Source organism: Anas platyrhynchos, chromosome Z, assembly GCF_047663525.1.
Source record: "Anas platyrhynchos isolate ZD024472 breed Pekin duck chromosome Z, IASCAAS_PekinDuck_T2T, whole genome shotgun sequence".
NCBI lineage: Eukaryota > Metazoa > Chordata > Aves > Anseriformes > Anatidae > Anas > Anas platyrhynchos.
Genome location: NC_092621.1, coordinates 75,060,415 through 75,076,753, shown reverse-complemented (window position 1 = coordinate 75,076,753; position 16,339 = coordinate 75,060,415). Strand labels below are relative to the sequence as shown.

The 16,339-nt window shown below is 39.4% G+C and overlaps 1 protein-coding gene across 4 annotated transcripts in view; it reads left to right on the top strand.

Moving 5' to 3' along the window:
- The window catches only part of SHOC1 (shortage in chiasmata 1), a 51,642-nt gene that overhangs the window by 29,093 nt on the left and 6,210 nt on the right, over positions 1–16,339 (top strand). For 3 of the 4 annotated variants that reach the window (XM_072031559.1, XM_072031558.1, XM_072031560.1), the window contains exons 18-26: positions 6,463–6,535; positions 7,989–8,058; positions 8,550–8,734; positions 9,267–9,372; positions 11,162–11,273; positions 12,248–12,369; positions 13,317–13,410; positions 14,490–14,621; positions 15,921–16,070. In XM_072031559.1, coding sequence (XP_071887660.1) covers positions 6,463–6,535; positions 7,989–8,058; positions 8,550–8,734; positions 9,267–9,372; positions 11,162–11,273; positions 12,248–12,369; positions 13,317–13,410; positions 14,490–14,621; positions 15,921–16,070 — 1,044 coding nt within the window. The remainder of the gene's footprint in view (positions 1–6,462; positions 6,536–7,988; positions 8,059–8,549; positions 8,735–9,266; positions 9,373–11,161; positions 11,274–12,247; positions 12,370–13,316; positions 13,411–14,489; positions 14,622–15,920; positions 16,071–16,339) is intronic. The other variant, XM_072031561.1, reaches the window with a different exon arrangement.

Below are 16,339 nucleotides of genomic sequence, written 5' to 3'. Positions count from 1 at the left end.
CCCCTGGTCTCACAAGGGCAGAGCAGAAGGGGACAATCACCTCCCTCACCCTGCTGGCCACGCTTCTTTTAATGCAGACAACTGCGTTAAAACAATGCAACACAACTGGCTTTCTGGGCTCTAAGCCTGCACTGCTGGCTTGTGCTCAGTTTTTCATCCACCAATACCACCAGGTACTTCTCCACAGGGCTGCCCTCATCCACTCATCTCCCCACCTGTTTTTGTCATTGGGATTGCCCCTCATGCAGGTGCAGTCCAGAGGCGTGTGCGAGAAGCTGTTGTAATGAAATTCAAAGTGGAAATGAAACAACCAAAACAAAATGTCATTGATTGTCTCGATGCCTGTCCTTCAGTATTCCCTCTAAGCTGATTACAGCATCATTTTCTTGTTCATAACAGTAACACATTTTGCTTTCTGGTAGTAGGATTATGCTGTACTAGGAGATGTTTCACAACTTTCTCATCTGCGTGTGAGCTCAGTGACAATTTTGACTTTCTTCTGAACTCCACTGGATGTGATTTCTAAATATAACTCTCCTGAGTGTTGACTTGCTTGCTTGACTTAAACTTGAGATTGTGCATATGTACCTGTGAAATTCAAGAGTTTGTGTGATTTTATTCACAATTATATGATTATGCATTATTCACTGACATTCAGTATCAATCAAACAGAATAGGAGGAGCTTTCATTCCAGCTTTAATGAGAAATGAAAGCTCTATTATATAACTCATTTCCTACTCTGTCACATGGCATCAGCATCAGTTAATACAATGTGAAATACAGTAGTCTGGTTATTCTTTTATTCAACAAAATTATTATTGATACAGGATTATAATGCAGAATTTTCTTTGTAAGCAAGGAGTGCCTAACAAAATAGAAGAAACAAATTTGAAGTGAGCTTCTGATCTTTTTCTTTCATTTTGTTTCTGGACTATATAGGATATCAGTAACAATGTCATCTAGCTCACTGCAAGGTATAATGTTATTGGGTGGTGTGGGGAAAAACAAAACAAAACAAAGAAAAATAGGTCATCATTTTAAAATGTAGTTTTAAAACTGCAAAACTGCTTCAAAACAAGCCAGTGTGTTGTCAGGTGACTGATCCATGCACCAACATGTGGAAACTGATGTTTCCTTTAAGCTTGTCAGGCAGACTGATATCTCTTCTGATAAGATCTATCACAGTGTCAACATTTACATGTGTAATTACCTTGTGCCTTTAGGTCTTAGAGTCAGATGTGTCTTCTTAAAAGTCTTACCTTGTGTATACCATGAAAAGTGCCAATGAAAGTTCCATCATTCAGAGATGATGCTACCTGAAACTCAAAGTCTCATATGGGTATACACATTCTTATTTAAATACTTTGATTGTGCAACACAAGTTCAGTCTGTATCATTTGAAATAGTGGACAAAGTAAAACACCTTCTCCAGTAGTGATTAAAAAAAAAAAAAAAATGACAGTTTGGTAGATTGTAATCCTTACCAGCGTTTCCATCCTCACCAGTATTTAATGAGTCTCAAACACAGAATCATAGAATCATAGAATATCCTGAGTTGGAAGGGACCCTTAAGGATCATCAAGTCCAACTCTTGACACCGCACAGGTCTACCCAAAAGTTCAGACCATGTGACTAAGTGCACAGTCCAATCTCTTCTTAAATTCAGTCAGGCTCGGTGCAGTGACCACTTCCCTGGGGAGCCTGTTCCAGTGTGCAACCACTCTCTCTGTGAAGAACCCCCTCCTGATGTCAAGCCTAAACTTCCCCTGCCTCAGCTTAACCCCGTTCCCGCGGGTCCTGTCGCTGGTGTTAATGGAGAAAAGGTCTCCTGCCTCTCGACACCCCCTTACGAGGAAGTTGTAGACTGCAATGAGGTCTCCCCTCAGCCTCCTCTTCTCCAGGCTGAACAGGCCCAGTGCCCTCAGCCGTTCCTCGTACGTCTTCCCCTCCAGGCCTTTCACCATCTTCGTAGCCCTCCTCTGGACACTCTCCAACAGTTTCATGTCCTTTTTATACTGTGGTGCCCAGAACTGCACACAGTACTCGAGGTGAGGCCGCACCAGCGCAGAGTAGAGCGGGACAATCACCTCCCTCGACCTACTAGCGATGCCGTGCTTGATGCACCCCAGGACACGGTTGGCCCTCCTGGCTGCCAGGGCACACTGCTGGATTCAACTTGCTGTCTACCACGACCCCCAGATCCCTCTCTTCTAGGCTGCTCTCCAGCGTCTCATCGCCCAGTCTGTATGTGCAGCCAGGGTTTCCCCGTCCCAGGTGCAGGACCCGGCACTTGCTCTTATTGAACTTCATGCGGTTGGTGATCGCCCAGCTCTCCAACCTATCCAGATCCCTCTGCAAGGCCTTTCCACCCTCATTCGAGTCCACAACTCCTCCAAGTTTGGTGTCATCAGCAAACTTGCTCAAAATACCTTCTATTCCTACATCCAGATCGTTTATAAAAATATTGAAAAGTACCGGCCCTAAAATGGAGCCTTGAGGGACCCCACTGGTGACTGCCCGCCAGCCTGACGCAGCCCCATTTACCATAACCCTTTGGGCCCTGCCCGTTAGCCAATTGCTCACCCATCATATGATGTTTTTATTTAGCTGTATGGTGGACATTTTGTCCAGTAGGATCCTATGGGAAACCGTGTCAAAAGCCTTGCTGAAGTCCAAAAAAATCACATCAGCTGGTTTCCCTTGGTCCACCATACGGGTGATCTTATCATAAAAGGAAATCAGGTTAGTTAGGCAGGACCTACCCTTCACAAACCCATGCTGGCTGGGACCAATGACTGCTTTGTCCCCCAGGTGCGCCTCAATACGTTCGAGAACCATCTTCTCCATGATTTTACCAGGCACTGACGTGAGACTGACAGGCCTGTAATTGCTAGGGTCTTCTTTCTGACCCTTCTTGAAAATCGGCACAACATTTGCCAGCTTCCAGTCTACCGGGACCTCTCCAGACTCCCAGGATTGTTGAAAAATAATTGAGAGAGGTTCCACGATGACGTCCGCCAGCTCCTTCAGCACCCGGGGATGAATCCCATCCGGACCCATGGACTTGTAGGGATCCAGGTGGAGTAGCAAATCCCGCACACGTTCAGAGTTGGTTGGGAGTTTGTCATCCCCACCGTCCCGGTCCTCCAGCTCAGGGCACCCTGGGTCCCGAAGCCCATCATCGGCATTGAAGACAGAGGCAAAGAAGGCGTTAAGTGTCTCTGCTTTGCCTATGTCATCGTCTGTGAGAAGACCTTCCCTATCAAGGAGCGGCCCTATGTATTCTTTAGTTCTCCTTTTTCCATTCACATATCTAAAAAAAACCTTTTTATTTTCTCTCACAGACACAGCCAGCTTCAACTCTCGGTGTGCTTTAGCCACACGAATTTTCTTCCTACAAATACGAACAGCATCCCTGTATTCTTTCCATGACACCTGGCCCTCCTTCCAGTAGCGAAACACTCTCTGTTTCCGCCTAATCTCCATTAGAATGTTCCTGGTCAGCCACGCCGGCCTCCTGCCGCGCCTGCCTGACTTGCGATATTTAGGAATTGCCTGATCTTGTGCTTCTAGGAGGCATCGCTTAAAGAATGACCAGCACTGGTGGACATCAAGGCCTTCAAGAGCAGCTTCCCAGGGGACCTTGCTGACTAGTTCCCTGAGCAGCCTGAAGTCCGCCTTTCCCATATCTAGGGATGAGGTTTTGGTGGCACTTTTCCTTCTGTCACCGTACATTTTGAACACAACCACTTCATGGTCACTATGACCGAGGCGGCCACCAATCACCACATCTCCCACCAGACCCTCTCTGTTTTCTAGCAACAGGTCTAGGAGGGCACCTTTCCTAGTTGGCTCCGTTAGCACCTGCACCAAGAAGTTATCATCTAGGTGCTTCATGAACCTCCTGGACTTGCTCATGTCAGCCATGTGGCACTCCCAGTTAACGTCTGGCAAGTTGAAGTTCCCCATAAGGACAAGGGGAGTTAATCTCGAGGCCTCTCTTAGTTCTGTAAAGAATAATTTATCGGCGCTATCGTCCTGGCCAGGCGGTCTGTAATAAACTCCCACAACGACATCCCCTTTATTCGTTCGTCCCTTGATCCTTACCCAGAGGCTCTCAACTTTGCCATCGCCGACCTGAAGTTCCACACAGTCCAGCCCCTGCTTCACATACATCGCCACCCCACCACCTCGCCTACCCTGCCTGTCCCTCCTGAAGAGCCTGTAACCATCTATCGCAACACCCCAGTCACAGGACTCATCCCACCAGGTTTCGCTTATGCCGATGATGTTGTAGTTGCAGGACTGGGCCAGGACTTCTAGCTCATCCATTTTGTTCCTCATACTGCGTGCGTTTGTGTAGAAGCATTTCAGGTGCGTCTCCTTACACTCAGCACCTTGTGGATCTAACCGAAGGACCTCACTGGCACACAGCCCCTCTGATTCTAGCGTACTTAGGTCTTCACCGGCGTGCCTGGTTTTAGCCCCTTCCCCCTTCGACTCTAGTTTAAAGCCCTATCTATCAGCCCTGCCAACTCCTGACCAAAGATCCTTACCCCTCTCCGAGAGAGGCCCATCCCATTCAGTGCCATCAGGCCCGGCGTAGCATAGACCTTCCCGTGGTCAAAGAACCCAAAGTTCTGCCGGTCACACCAGTCTCGAAGCCACGAGTTTATGCAAACAGCACACCTTTCAGCTTCGATCCCCCCTATTGGAAGGACAGAGGCAAACACAACCTGCGCGCCTGAACCTCTAAGTTGTCGCCCCAAATCCCTAAAGTCTCTTTTGATCGCCTCCGGACTTCTCTTTGCTACTTCATCGCTACCAGCCTGAAAGACCAGTAGCGGGTAGTAGTCAGTGGGCCGTACCAAGCGCTTGACTTTCTTGGCAACGTCCCTGACCCTGGCCCCAGGGAGGCAGCAGACTTCCCTACGGGTAGGGTCAGGCCGACAAATAGGGCCCTCTGTTCCCCTAAGGACAGAGTCTCCCACAACAATCACCCTCCTGTCTTTCTTAGTGGAGGCAGTCCTGATGCGTGGAGTCGACCTCCTCGCCCTAGGCATCCTCCTGGGTACACTTTCTATCTCTTCCTCAGTTGCTGGTCTCTCAGTCTCCAGGGCCTCAAACCTGTTTTGTAAGGGCACCTGGGAACGTGGGGCCAGAAGGGGAGGGCATCGCCTGCCATGTCGAGCAGGGACCTGTCTCCATTCCTCTTCAACTCCCAGATCCCCTCCCTCTGCCCGACGGTGACAGGGCAGGGGGTCCACCCCCATTTGGGTTGTCTCAGCCCGGTACCTCTCCTTGACGCCCTGCAGGGAGTTACTCCACCAGTCTATCTCCCGCTCATACTCCCTGATGGCCCTCAACCTCTCCACCTCCTCCTTGAACTCCGCCACCATGCGGACCAGGTCATCCACTTGCTCACACCTGATGCACGCAGCGTCTCTGCCTCCCGCCGACGGCAGCAGCAGGCTCTGACACTCCCTGCATCCGGTGACCTGAACTGCTGCATTCTTTAACGGGTAGTCGGTCTGGGTGTGTACCGACCTCCTAGAGAGCGCACCGTGCCTGGTGGAGACCATTATCACCTAGCTAACGGCTGTCGTTAACAGGTGTTCCTATGGGAGGGGGTTGCTCTCCGCCCTTCCTGCGCGAACTGCCGCGCCACTCCCTTCTGACGCGCCACGCCCTGTTTGCCCGTCCTGGTCGCCGCGCTCCTGGTCGCTCGCGCTCCCTAGGGGCTGCTTTTGAACGGCCGGGGAGGGGGCGCTGCTGGCTCCGCCTTCGCCTCGTCAGCCTCCCTCACGAGGGCTGCCGGGTCCTGGCGGCTCCCTGAAGTCGGCTCGATGCCGGAAAGTTAGCCCTGCCTGGCCCGATCCCCCGCTCCGCTGCAGAACGCGTCTGCCCCGGAGCCGATCGCCTCGGCAAATGGCATACATAAGGTATCTTTGGCAGGAAGACTTCAATACACTCCATTTTCAGTCTGAAAAATCTTTCTAACTAGTTCAGCAGTACATCCTGTGCCTCCCAGTACATCACCACCTTGCAGGCTGAATTCTAAATATCTTTAGTTTAAGTCCTTAAAATGTGACAGTATGTAATCCTCTAATGTGACAGTAATAATCTGTCTAGTGTAGCAGTAGTATTGTGGCATAATGTCTTTAGATAATATCTGCAAATAGCATTTTTAGTTTGAATTACAAGTTCATGGTTGAGATTTCTACTAGAAGAGCTTTGTTCATAAAACTTAATTATGGTACTGATGTCTTCTGTAGTGTAATTTCTCCAGCCTTTGTAATAATACGCATGTACGCTTGTCATTCTGGAAAGTCCTGAGGTTTCCATTCATGTCGCCTGCCTAGTCAATCTCATGGGTTTTGTGCAAAGGAGAAAGGAAGATGTAGGTAGGTAGAAAGCACATTTTTACAGTACCAGAACTACTTTTATTTGTCCTCTTCCAGATACTAATCATAACAAGAATGGACTCTGAAAGAGAAAAAGCTGCTCTCGTTCACACTTTATCTACAGTAGAAGGTAAATAATTATCATAATCTATTTTTGAAAGAAAAATAAAGGGCTGTTTGTCTGTGCTTAATTACTTTTATTTTTGTGTGCCTTTTTTTTTTTTTTTCAGGTGTCTCTCCTTTTTTTCTCCTCCTCAGGGACCTTTCTATATACTTTTCTCACTGTTTTCTGTTCCCAAACTCTTCTGAAAACCTCTTTTTATTTCTTGTCATTGTATTTTCCCCTGATTAGGAGTTTTCTTATGTTGTTTTTTGTTGTCAGAGAATGAGAGCTCATCTGTCAAGTCAAAGATTTATTTAACAGAACACGAAGGAGATGTGGGCACCCCATTGCCTAATTATAATTGTGTCAATTGTCTCAGTCAAATTGTCTCTCTGTTTTTATCCGATTGAGGGTCAGAAGTTTTCCTCCTGGCATGTGTCTTAAAAGTAGTTTAAGGACAATTTAGAAGACTTAGCTAAGCTCCCTAATATAAAACTTTACATGAGTATTTAGGTAATTTCCTTTCATCAGATTTCGCTGCCTTGTTTGTTAATTTGCTAAATATATGGGCATAAGCTGTAGCAAACTATTATTGTCAAGAAAAAAAGTATTTGTTTTCTGTTTCCAAGCCCCCCTGATAAAAGTAACACTGTCATTGTTTTACCCGTGAGTAATTTTTGTACAAGCTCATCTTTTGTGCAACATCAGAGATTCAGCTGGTAAAACAAATGTGTTTCAGGAAGACTGTTATTTGAGCCTGTATTATGTTTCGGGCATGCTGCTGACTCCTTTCATACTGCTTTTTAAAACTCACTTTTTGTAATTCCTTCTTGCTTGAACCATATCAACAGGGTCATGTATTGTATTGTTCTTTCACCTTTCAAAATAAAGTTAAGTTTCCTGTGCTCTTAAAATAAGAAAGCCTATCTTTTACAATGTTTTGAAAGGGAGGAGGCATGTTCACGATGCTTTCACTAATTATAATGATATTTAATGGAAAGTATTTGATTTGTTTTAATGTGTTAAAGCTTGGTTGCAAACACAAGTCAATCCAACTAAGTAAACTTTTCAAGAGAGGCATTTGTGTTACACAAATATCCATTTTTAGCTACATCTTCCAGATATATTTGTGAGATTTGAAGCATACAGAATGCATAAAGGAATTTAAAAGCTAAATGGACTAAAAATGTTGCCTTTTATACTAGCTTTTTATTTTTCATTTGAAAGTAATCAGAAATAATACTTCAGTTATGAGACAGAATCTAGTTCACATTACTTCTGCCTTCAGTTCAGAAATGGAAGTCTCCAAATCATTATATTTACTACTGCAATACAAACTGAAATTATGTAGGACTTAATGAAGACAGACAATGTAATACAAAAATGTTAATAGACTGTGTTGTTCCACTTTACTGCTTGCTGCTGTGCATACCAGCAGAAGCTCATTTATATGATTAAGGCTTTAACTCTTTCTGTGCAGGTTTAAAAGCTATCGATTTGAATTATGAGAAAAAAGGAACCTTCCTAGGCTGCAAAGATGTTGTAAGCAGGTAAGTTAAATTCTGGATGTTTAAGAACATAGCCTGAACTCCCTACTCAGGACTAGCTTTAGTGAAACCTTTGTTCATTTTTATGGAAGTATCCTGTCAGGGTAAAAATTCCAGAATATGGATCTACAGCTTCATTCTGAGAGAAGTTTGCCAAAACTCTAGTAAAATGCTTAGTTGTAAGATTCAGAGTTGCTCATGAGTGTTTTAGAAAAAGTGGGTAAAAAAAAAAAAAAAAAAAGTTCAAATATGAAAAATTATGATGTTGGAAAATATAAATAATTTAAGCAAATAATTGGAGGAGGGGTGTAGCTTTTAATATTAAAATGAATTTTTGAAGAATTATGGTTTTTAAATTTAGGAAGGGTAAGATCTTTTTGTAAATGACTTTAAACAACTATAATTCTTCAAAGTAAAAAAAATGTTCATTTTGTTCTTAGTGTAGTTCTACCTGAGCAAATTTTTGATATTTGTTGTTGTTGTGTTTTCTTAAGCCTCAGTAGATATTCCTGTATTATTGTACAAAATCAGCAAATTGGAGCTGACTTCCCTTGGACTCACTTCTCATTAGTGATAGAATATGACTATTCTGAAAATTCTTGTTGGAAAAATCGGTGTGAAAATCTAAATATTACTTACATGACTTTTAAAACCACCCTCCCTGAAACAAGACAAATGGGTAAGCACTCTCCAGACTTGTAATAAACAGTTAGGCTGGCATATTAAAGGAAAGCATTTTCAGTTCTCTGAAATACTGCATGCAGGTGTTTGTGGAAGAGAATGAGTCATAAGTTATGAAGGGTAAAGCTAAGCAAATAGTGCTGGTTTATCTGTACAGAAAGTTAGGAAAGTGTTGGTCTTAGGATGTGAGCTTAGTTTTGGTCAGGATGTGGTAGTAAATGTTGATCTCTTATAAAAGACTACTGCCAAGTTTACAAGTTGTTTACTGTTGATACAAGCTGTATCCACCCTTCCTCATCCTAAGGGAATGTTGATCTAAAAGAATATAAGCTACAGCTTAGTTTGAAAGGGACTCAGGAGAGTTTAATTTTGGAGAAAGAAGAAAAAGGACATAATGGAAGTATTTTAATGGGGATGAATAAAAGCAGCATTTATAAAAGATACATCCATTTAAATACATGAAATGTATAAAAACATGAAACATGTTTTCTTTTTAGTTATGAAACTATTATGTATATACACTGTTTCAGGGAATCACTGTGGTTCCTTTCTTCTGGAGGTACAGATTCCCTATGTGTTTCTCACAACTGAAGGTCTTCTTAATATACCTGATTTTCTTCAGCTTTTGGAATCCAAGTGAGTGAAAATGACTTATTTACTAATGACTAATTACTTTCAGTTTTCCAGGATATATATAATCTACATAGCTATAAAGGATATGCTACTGCAATTAGTGAATTAGCAAGAGACAAAATGATAACTTCTCTACCGAAGCCCATGCCTTAATTCTATATATTCACAAGGACGTCAACCAGAGCAAAATTGGCTGATTGGTTAATTTTAATGATGAGCTGGAACTTTTGATTAAAACAACTTTTTAAGTTGTCTACTTTTCCCTGAAAGTCACAATGTTATCACAAAAAATTTTTTGCTTCACTCTTTCTTTGTGCTTTGAAGACTTTGTATTTAATTCTTTGTATAAACTGCTTTGTGACTGGGGGGGGGGAGGTTGTTAAGTACCAGAGCTGTGGAAAAAAGTACAAATTTCATTTCGTTTTATGATGCATCACAGTTTTTGGAACAAGCTAAATTTTAAAAAGTATTTGTAAAAACTAAAGCTTAATAGTCACTAAATCTTGAGTAACTTCAGCCTGTACAAACATATGCAAGTTTGTAAATCATTATGCATGTGGATTATTTTTTTTGGACAATATTTTCTTGCATTTTGCTTTTTCTCATAATAAGTATCTATTAAAAGTATCTTCTATCACAAGGGGAGAAAAGGGGGAGAAGAAAGAAATAGGAGACACAGCAGTGTCAACTTTTAAACCAAGTGCCAGAGATACGTATAGTTGATTTCACCATGCTGCCGAAGAGACTTGCCGGTTTGGATCCTAGAGTCAGCTGTGAAGGCATTTTAGAGCTGCAACTGCAGCTTAGCAGGCAAAGAATAATAAAAAGAAATTTTTGATGTTTAAAATTTGAATATTCAATTTGACATCTGCTTTTTGACATACACTGACCTGTTCAGATTCACTGTTCAGCCTGACCATAAGCTAAATAATAGGAGCTGCTTTTCGGTATTTTCCCACTAGATCTTAGCACCAAGGAAATAAATAGATAAATCAATTGAAACAACAGAGCTCATAGCTCTTTGTCTGAGATGCTTACAGGTCACTCTTTTTGTTGTTGTTCAAGACTGAATACACAGTCCACAAAAGTCTCTAGGAGACTTACTGCTGGCAGATTCAGGTTTAGGTCCCTTGTATTTCCCAGGGATGAGACCAAGTAGTGTGACTGTTGTTTGTTCTCAACTTCTTCCTTAGTCAGCCAAGACTCTTCTAAAGCTCTAAGCATGTGATGCTAATTCAATGAGTCTTCCCTAGCACAGCTGATGAAGGGATGTTTTGCTGCTGGCAGTTTGCTTTCACTTAGAAAAAAAATAGGATAATTCAAATGGCAGTCAGGGATCTTTCATTCAACTTGCTTTCCCTGTGCTGCACAATTGTGGAAGAAAGAAAAGAAAAGCAATATACACTTAATTACTCCAAAAGAAGATCAGGAGATTTTAATTGTTATTCCAGAAACTTCAATGTAAGTATATATTTGCTTGTTTTTTTATCTTAATTTCTGTATTACATAGTTTTTGACAAGTTCAAGATCTTTTTAGCAAGGTCATATTCCATGCAGTTAAAAATGCAATTGAATTAATCTAGTAGTATTTCAATATGTCACTGCTACATTGATGTTTATTCTTTGAATGTGCCTCAAAGTTAACTTGAGCATATTTAAAAGGTCATGGTATGTAAAAAAAATATATATATATATATATAAATTATATTAAGAAATTTGTTATTCGTTTCCTTTAAGAAAATCTCATTATTTTACTTAACCGAGGTTTAAGATCAGATTTTGACTTGTTCAGTTACAGCATTACCTTTGTTGAAAGAAGCTGCAGTCACTCCTTGAGGCTATTTGGAGACACAGATCGATATGTTGTGTTGACAATAGATGAACGCACTGCTATTTTTTTGCAGGTACAAAAGGAAACTAGTATGTCCAAATTCTTTAATGTCTTATATTGCTTCGAGGCCGTGTCTGCACTGTTCTCAAATATCTTTTGTTCCTCTTAATCATATCAAATTCATGCATTGTCTCATGACACAAGTTATTTCCGAATTCATTAGCTCCAAAATTCCGTGTGCACCAGTCTGACTGGTTTAAAATGTTCCCATCTGTACCTACTTTTTTTCTTTATTTTTTTTTTCCACAGAAGTGTCACATTACACCTCAGATCGGATTGTACTAGACATGGTTAAAAGATGCATAGATCATAGTAAGCTTGTATACAGGAATATTGTAATAACCAATTAAATATATGTGTGTGACTTTATCCTCCTACCATGTTGCATGTAAATTTCTCCCATTTCCAATAGTTATCTGAATTAGTCTAAAGAATAATTTGCTCTACGTTTTATAAAAAGTAATAATTTAGATGACAGCATAGTACATCAATTCTATTACATACGAAGACAGGTGACTTTACAGGTAGAAGAACTGTTAGTGATAAAGAATAAAATAATCAAATAGAACTGCAGATGGATATCTGCAAATACAGATAGATGTTCCTACATACTACTACTGCAAATGCTTCTGTAACTAGCAATGCTTTACTATACAAATTAAGTGCAGGTATAATATGCTTTGTTAAAACTCCCCAAAATCTTAGGACACCCTAAAAAATCAGTAGTAGCATCTCCTTTTTACAGGAGGGAAAAAAGGCATTGAAGCAGTGAATCAGTTTTTCAAAGGTCACACAAAATAAAATTTGGGAATATAACCCTTTTTTTTTTTTTTTTGACTGACAGATAGGTCATTGATACTTCTATTATTTACTTGTAACCATGTTTGATTTCACTTCTGCATAATACAGCAGTGCATACTAAAAGCTTATGACAGTCATGGTAGTAAGTTTGTTTATGTTTTACTTTTTATGTTAATTTTATGGTAGAATATGGATGAATTAAATTACGAGAAATCCTGTGAGAATGTAATATTGAAGCTGACAGCATTATCACTCCAATATACGTGCTGCTGGGTTGTTTTCTATTCCAGAGAAAGACTGAGTTTAGAGTAAGTTAATACATTATTTTGTTATCTTGGTATTTTTAAAAGAAAGTTATCATTAAAGAAAGGTGAATACTAGAACAAGCTAGTAATCTTTGTTTTTGAATTAATCTGTGGGGCCACCCTTCTCTTGGAAGAATCTGAATATTGTGAGTTTGTATTTCTAATGTGCTTTAGACATACTGCTTTGTTACAGTGTTGTCATTTCCTCTGCTAAAATAATTCAAATGAGGCCCTAAAAAAGTCAGCAAAGATGGTTCTTCATATGTTAAGTTGTTATTAGTCCTACACAAGAGGTAAATAAATTGAAGAAATGTTTGTAATAAAATAAGAGATTTTGATGCAGGTAATGTTAACATGAATGTTAACATTTAAAATCAATAGGTCCAAAAATTTCACAGGATTAAGTATATTTAACTACTGGAACTATTCTTTTTAAGTGTTTGAAGTAAATTAATACCTACAAATACACATTTACGAATTACTTCTGCCTTGGCATCCCTGTACATCATTTCCAACAGGGAGACATTCTTCAGGTGTACTTCCAATCCATCAGTAGGTTTTTTGCTCTGGAAGTGGTACTTTTATCGATATAGATCATAAGCAGTCCTTTGTTAACTATTGTGAGACTTTTTCTTTGACCAAGTGGTAAATTTTCCTTGCATCATCTTTCCCCTCTGTATGATTTTTCTCCAGTGACTGACCCTGGTTCAATTCTGTGCTTCAGGCCAGGCTTTCTTTCCTGTAAGCTGACTCCATTTTCTTCCTTACAATGCATCCTTCAGCACTCAGTCACTTAATGTGTCCTAATTATCTTTTCACAGATGATAATGTTGAGGGAACTGTACTCTGAATTCCAGGAAATGAGACATTTATTAACACAGCGAACAAATATTTTGCAGCTATTACATGTGCATATTAAATATTATTGGCCCAATGAACTGTTTTTACAGGTACAGTCTCAGGGGAGATACTCTGCTTAACCTGGTAATTATTTATGCAACGCTGATTGAATTAACACAAAAGTCAGAAGACTTTGAAGTGAAGGTAATTTTTTTGGTATTTTAATTTTCACTGTGTGATATTTCCAAAGTGTTTAGCAAAGTATGCATTGTACATCAAAAGCATGAAATAATTCAATATTAGAGAAAATAATATAGAGGACTTTAATTCAGTACTCCTGAAGGGAGAAAAACTCTGGTTGACTCCAAAAACTCAGTGGGAAAAAAAACTCTGGTTGACTCCGGTACAAGCTGAATTTGGATTCAGATGGAATCTGGATAGTATTTTTACTACTAGGAGTGAAGAAGTAAAGTTGTAAGTTGAATTTTATAAATATTGAGAATGTGTATTAGTCCTGTTTATGCCTTAATTTGAAGTTTCAGATTAACATTGTTAATAATGTAGTAGAAAAGAAAGCTTTCATTTATGCTGCTATGTCAGCTTGCTTGCCTCTTTTTTTATTATGTGACAATATCAATTACCTTTTTTTTCTTTATGGTTCAATAAGTGCAGTATCTGGAATAATTCACATTTAAAAATCACGGGCCAAAAGTTTCATGTCATACCAAGTTGTTGTCTGTAACCTGATTCTTTTGCATGCAGTAACATCTTATTTGATAAATTTTTAGAATGTTTTTGCACATGTTTGTTTCAAAATTATCTGGTTAAATGAAAGTTCAAGGGAAGACACAGCTTCTTTCAATCCATGGACAGTAATAGACAGTTCATTTAAAATTACATACACCTTCAAAAGGTTATATAACCCTATCTTCTTAAACTATTTTAAGCATCTCAAACTTACCTGTTTTATTAGAAACTTGTACCCATAAATGTAATAACATATAATTAATAAGAGACCTATAGAAGCAACTAAACCTCACTTACATAGGATTTGTAAGTGTAATTTGGAACTGGGTTTGTGGTCAGAGGTTGAACTTCCACCCATATGATGAGCTTGGATCACGTTTTGTTACTCCACATTACCAGGTATTGTGCTTAGGGTCACCTTTCATCTTTCCCATTTGCTAACTATTGTAATAAATTTGGAATTTATTGTAATACATTTGGAATTTCTTCACACAACTTTTAGCCAAAATAACCAAAATATTATGTATCACTTCTAGGTATTTCTTATGCCAGGGATTGAAGAGGCAGCACTGTTAATTCGTCAGATTGCTGACAACATTTTAATGGCATCTAGTATCAGCCCTCCTGAGTGGTTGGACAAATCCTGGCTTTCTGTTTTGCCTTCTGAGGTTTGCTTATCTTTCTGATAAATTACACTGTTTTCTTCCTGTTTCTCAGACTCATTTCTAGGTGGGATGTTTGTGCTGTTTTGTTAAAATATATTATTAAAATAAGCATTTTATGTTATATATGTATTGTAGATAGATGGATAGACGCATGCTATATATTTATGTGTGTAATGCTTCAGCCATCCTTGTCAGCACAACTATGGGGAAACTTGGACTATCCCTGTGCCTTCGTAATTAACCATTGGAGATGTTTATCCTGTATATCTGTATATTAATGTGTAAAGCTCTACAGTTCTAGGCACTAAATTTGAAAAACTATCCAAACTGTGAAAAATGATGTGGCTCGCTTGGACAGGAAACCAAATTCATCAATGCTGTCCCTTACTGACATCAATGAAGTTGCTTCAGACTTGCTTTAGCACAAGATAGTAGAAATGTGCTTAATTTAGTGTGCAGTAGTTGATTTATATATTTATACAGTAAATGCTGGACCATGTCCATTGATCACATTTAAATATTGATGTTCTTTAACATGTATATTAAGGTTTTCAAATTAAATATATGGATTTAGTCATTTTAAATGGAAACTTTGAACTCAAGATACATTTTAGCTTCTGAAACATCCGGAAGCATTGGATGGCTCAGATATTGACATGGCCTTTCAAGTGTTTAATAAAAAAAAAAAAAAAAAGAGAGAGAGAGAGAGGAGTCATTGATTATATTTCATCTCTCTTAAAGGCATTAGATTCTGACCTGTTGAGCGCAGAGCTTTACAAATGTCAGAAATTGGAAGCTGACATTCTTAAAATGTTACAGCTTTCAACTCACTGCCCTGTGTATCACATTCAACCTCCACCTAGTAATCCCTGCTTTTGGCACCTGCCTCATTGCTGTTTATAAATGTATCTTTTGTAGAAAAAAATATCTTTGCCACTTTATTTTGACCCAGGTAATAGTCTTCAAAACAGAATAAAGAGTAAATCTGATAATGTGTTTGGAAATGTAGTTTACATGATTCACTGCTTTCATCTTAATTATAGAAACAATTTTGACTGTTCTTCCTTTTTATCAAACTCTGGTGCAAAAATAATTCTCTTACAAGAACTATACACTGTTATATCAATAGAAAAATAATAAAAATTACATAGTAGGTATGAAACACCTATCTAAAATTGCACTGATTCAGAGCTCTAATTCTATGATATACCATAGGACCTTTTCATGGGGATGCTATTCTGTAAAGACAGGAAAAAAAAAGTTTATCAGATATTAATCTGACAAAATTATTTCCATTTTCAGATGGAGAAATGCCTGCTTGCTTTTCCATGTATCAACCCTCTGGTTGCTCAGTTTATGTTAAAGAAGGGATTTTCTTTGAGTAGGCTGTTTCTTGAGAGTTTTGTTCAACTTCAGGAGCTCCTGCCTGAGGTTCCAAAAAAAGTTTTAAAGGTTAGTCAAAATTAATTTATGTATTAGCTCAGTCTGTTTTCACTGTTACAATACTTTTTTTTTTTTAATCTGAAGTTACATGCTTAATTTGCTGGTTTTGTTTAAAAATTAATGAAATAACATTTTATTGCTCTCACAACTTTAGTGTATCATTCATATCTAAATTGTCACATCAGCAAATTCTCAGCAGATTTTGTTGAGTTATATTCGTGTGAAGATCATTAAAACTGGAAAAATTCCTTAACTGAAAAAGTACTCTGGAAAATAAA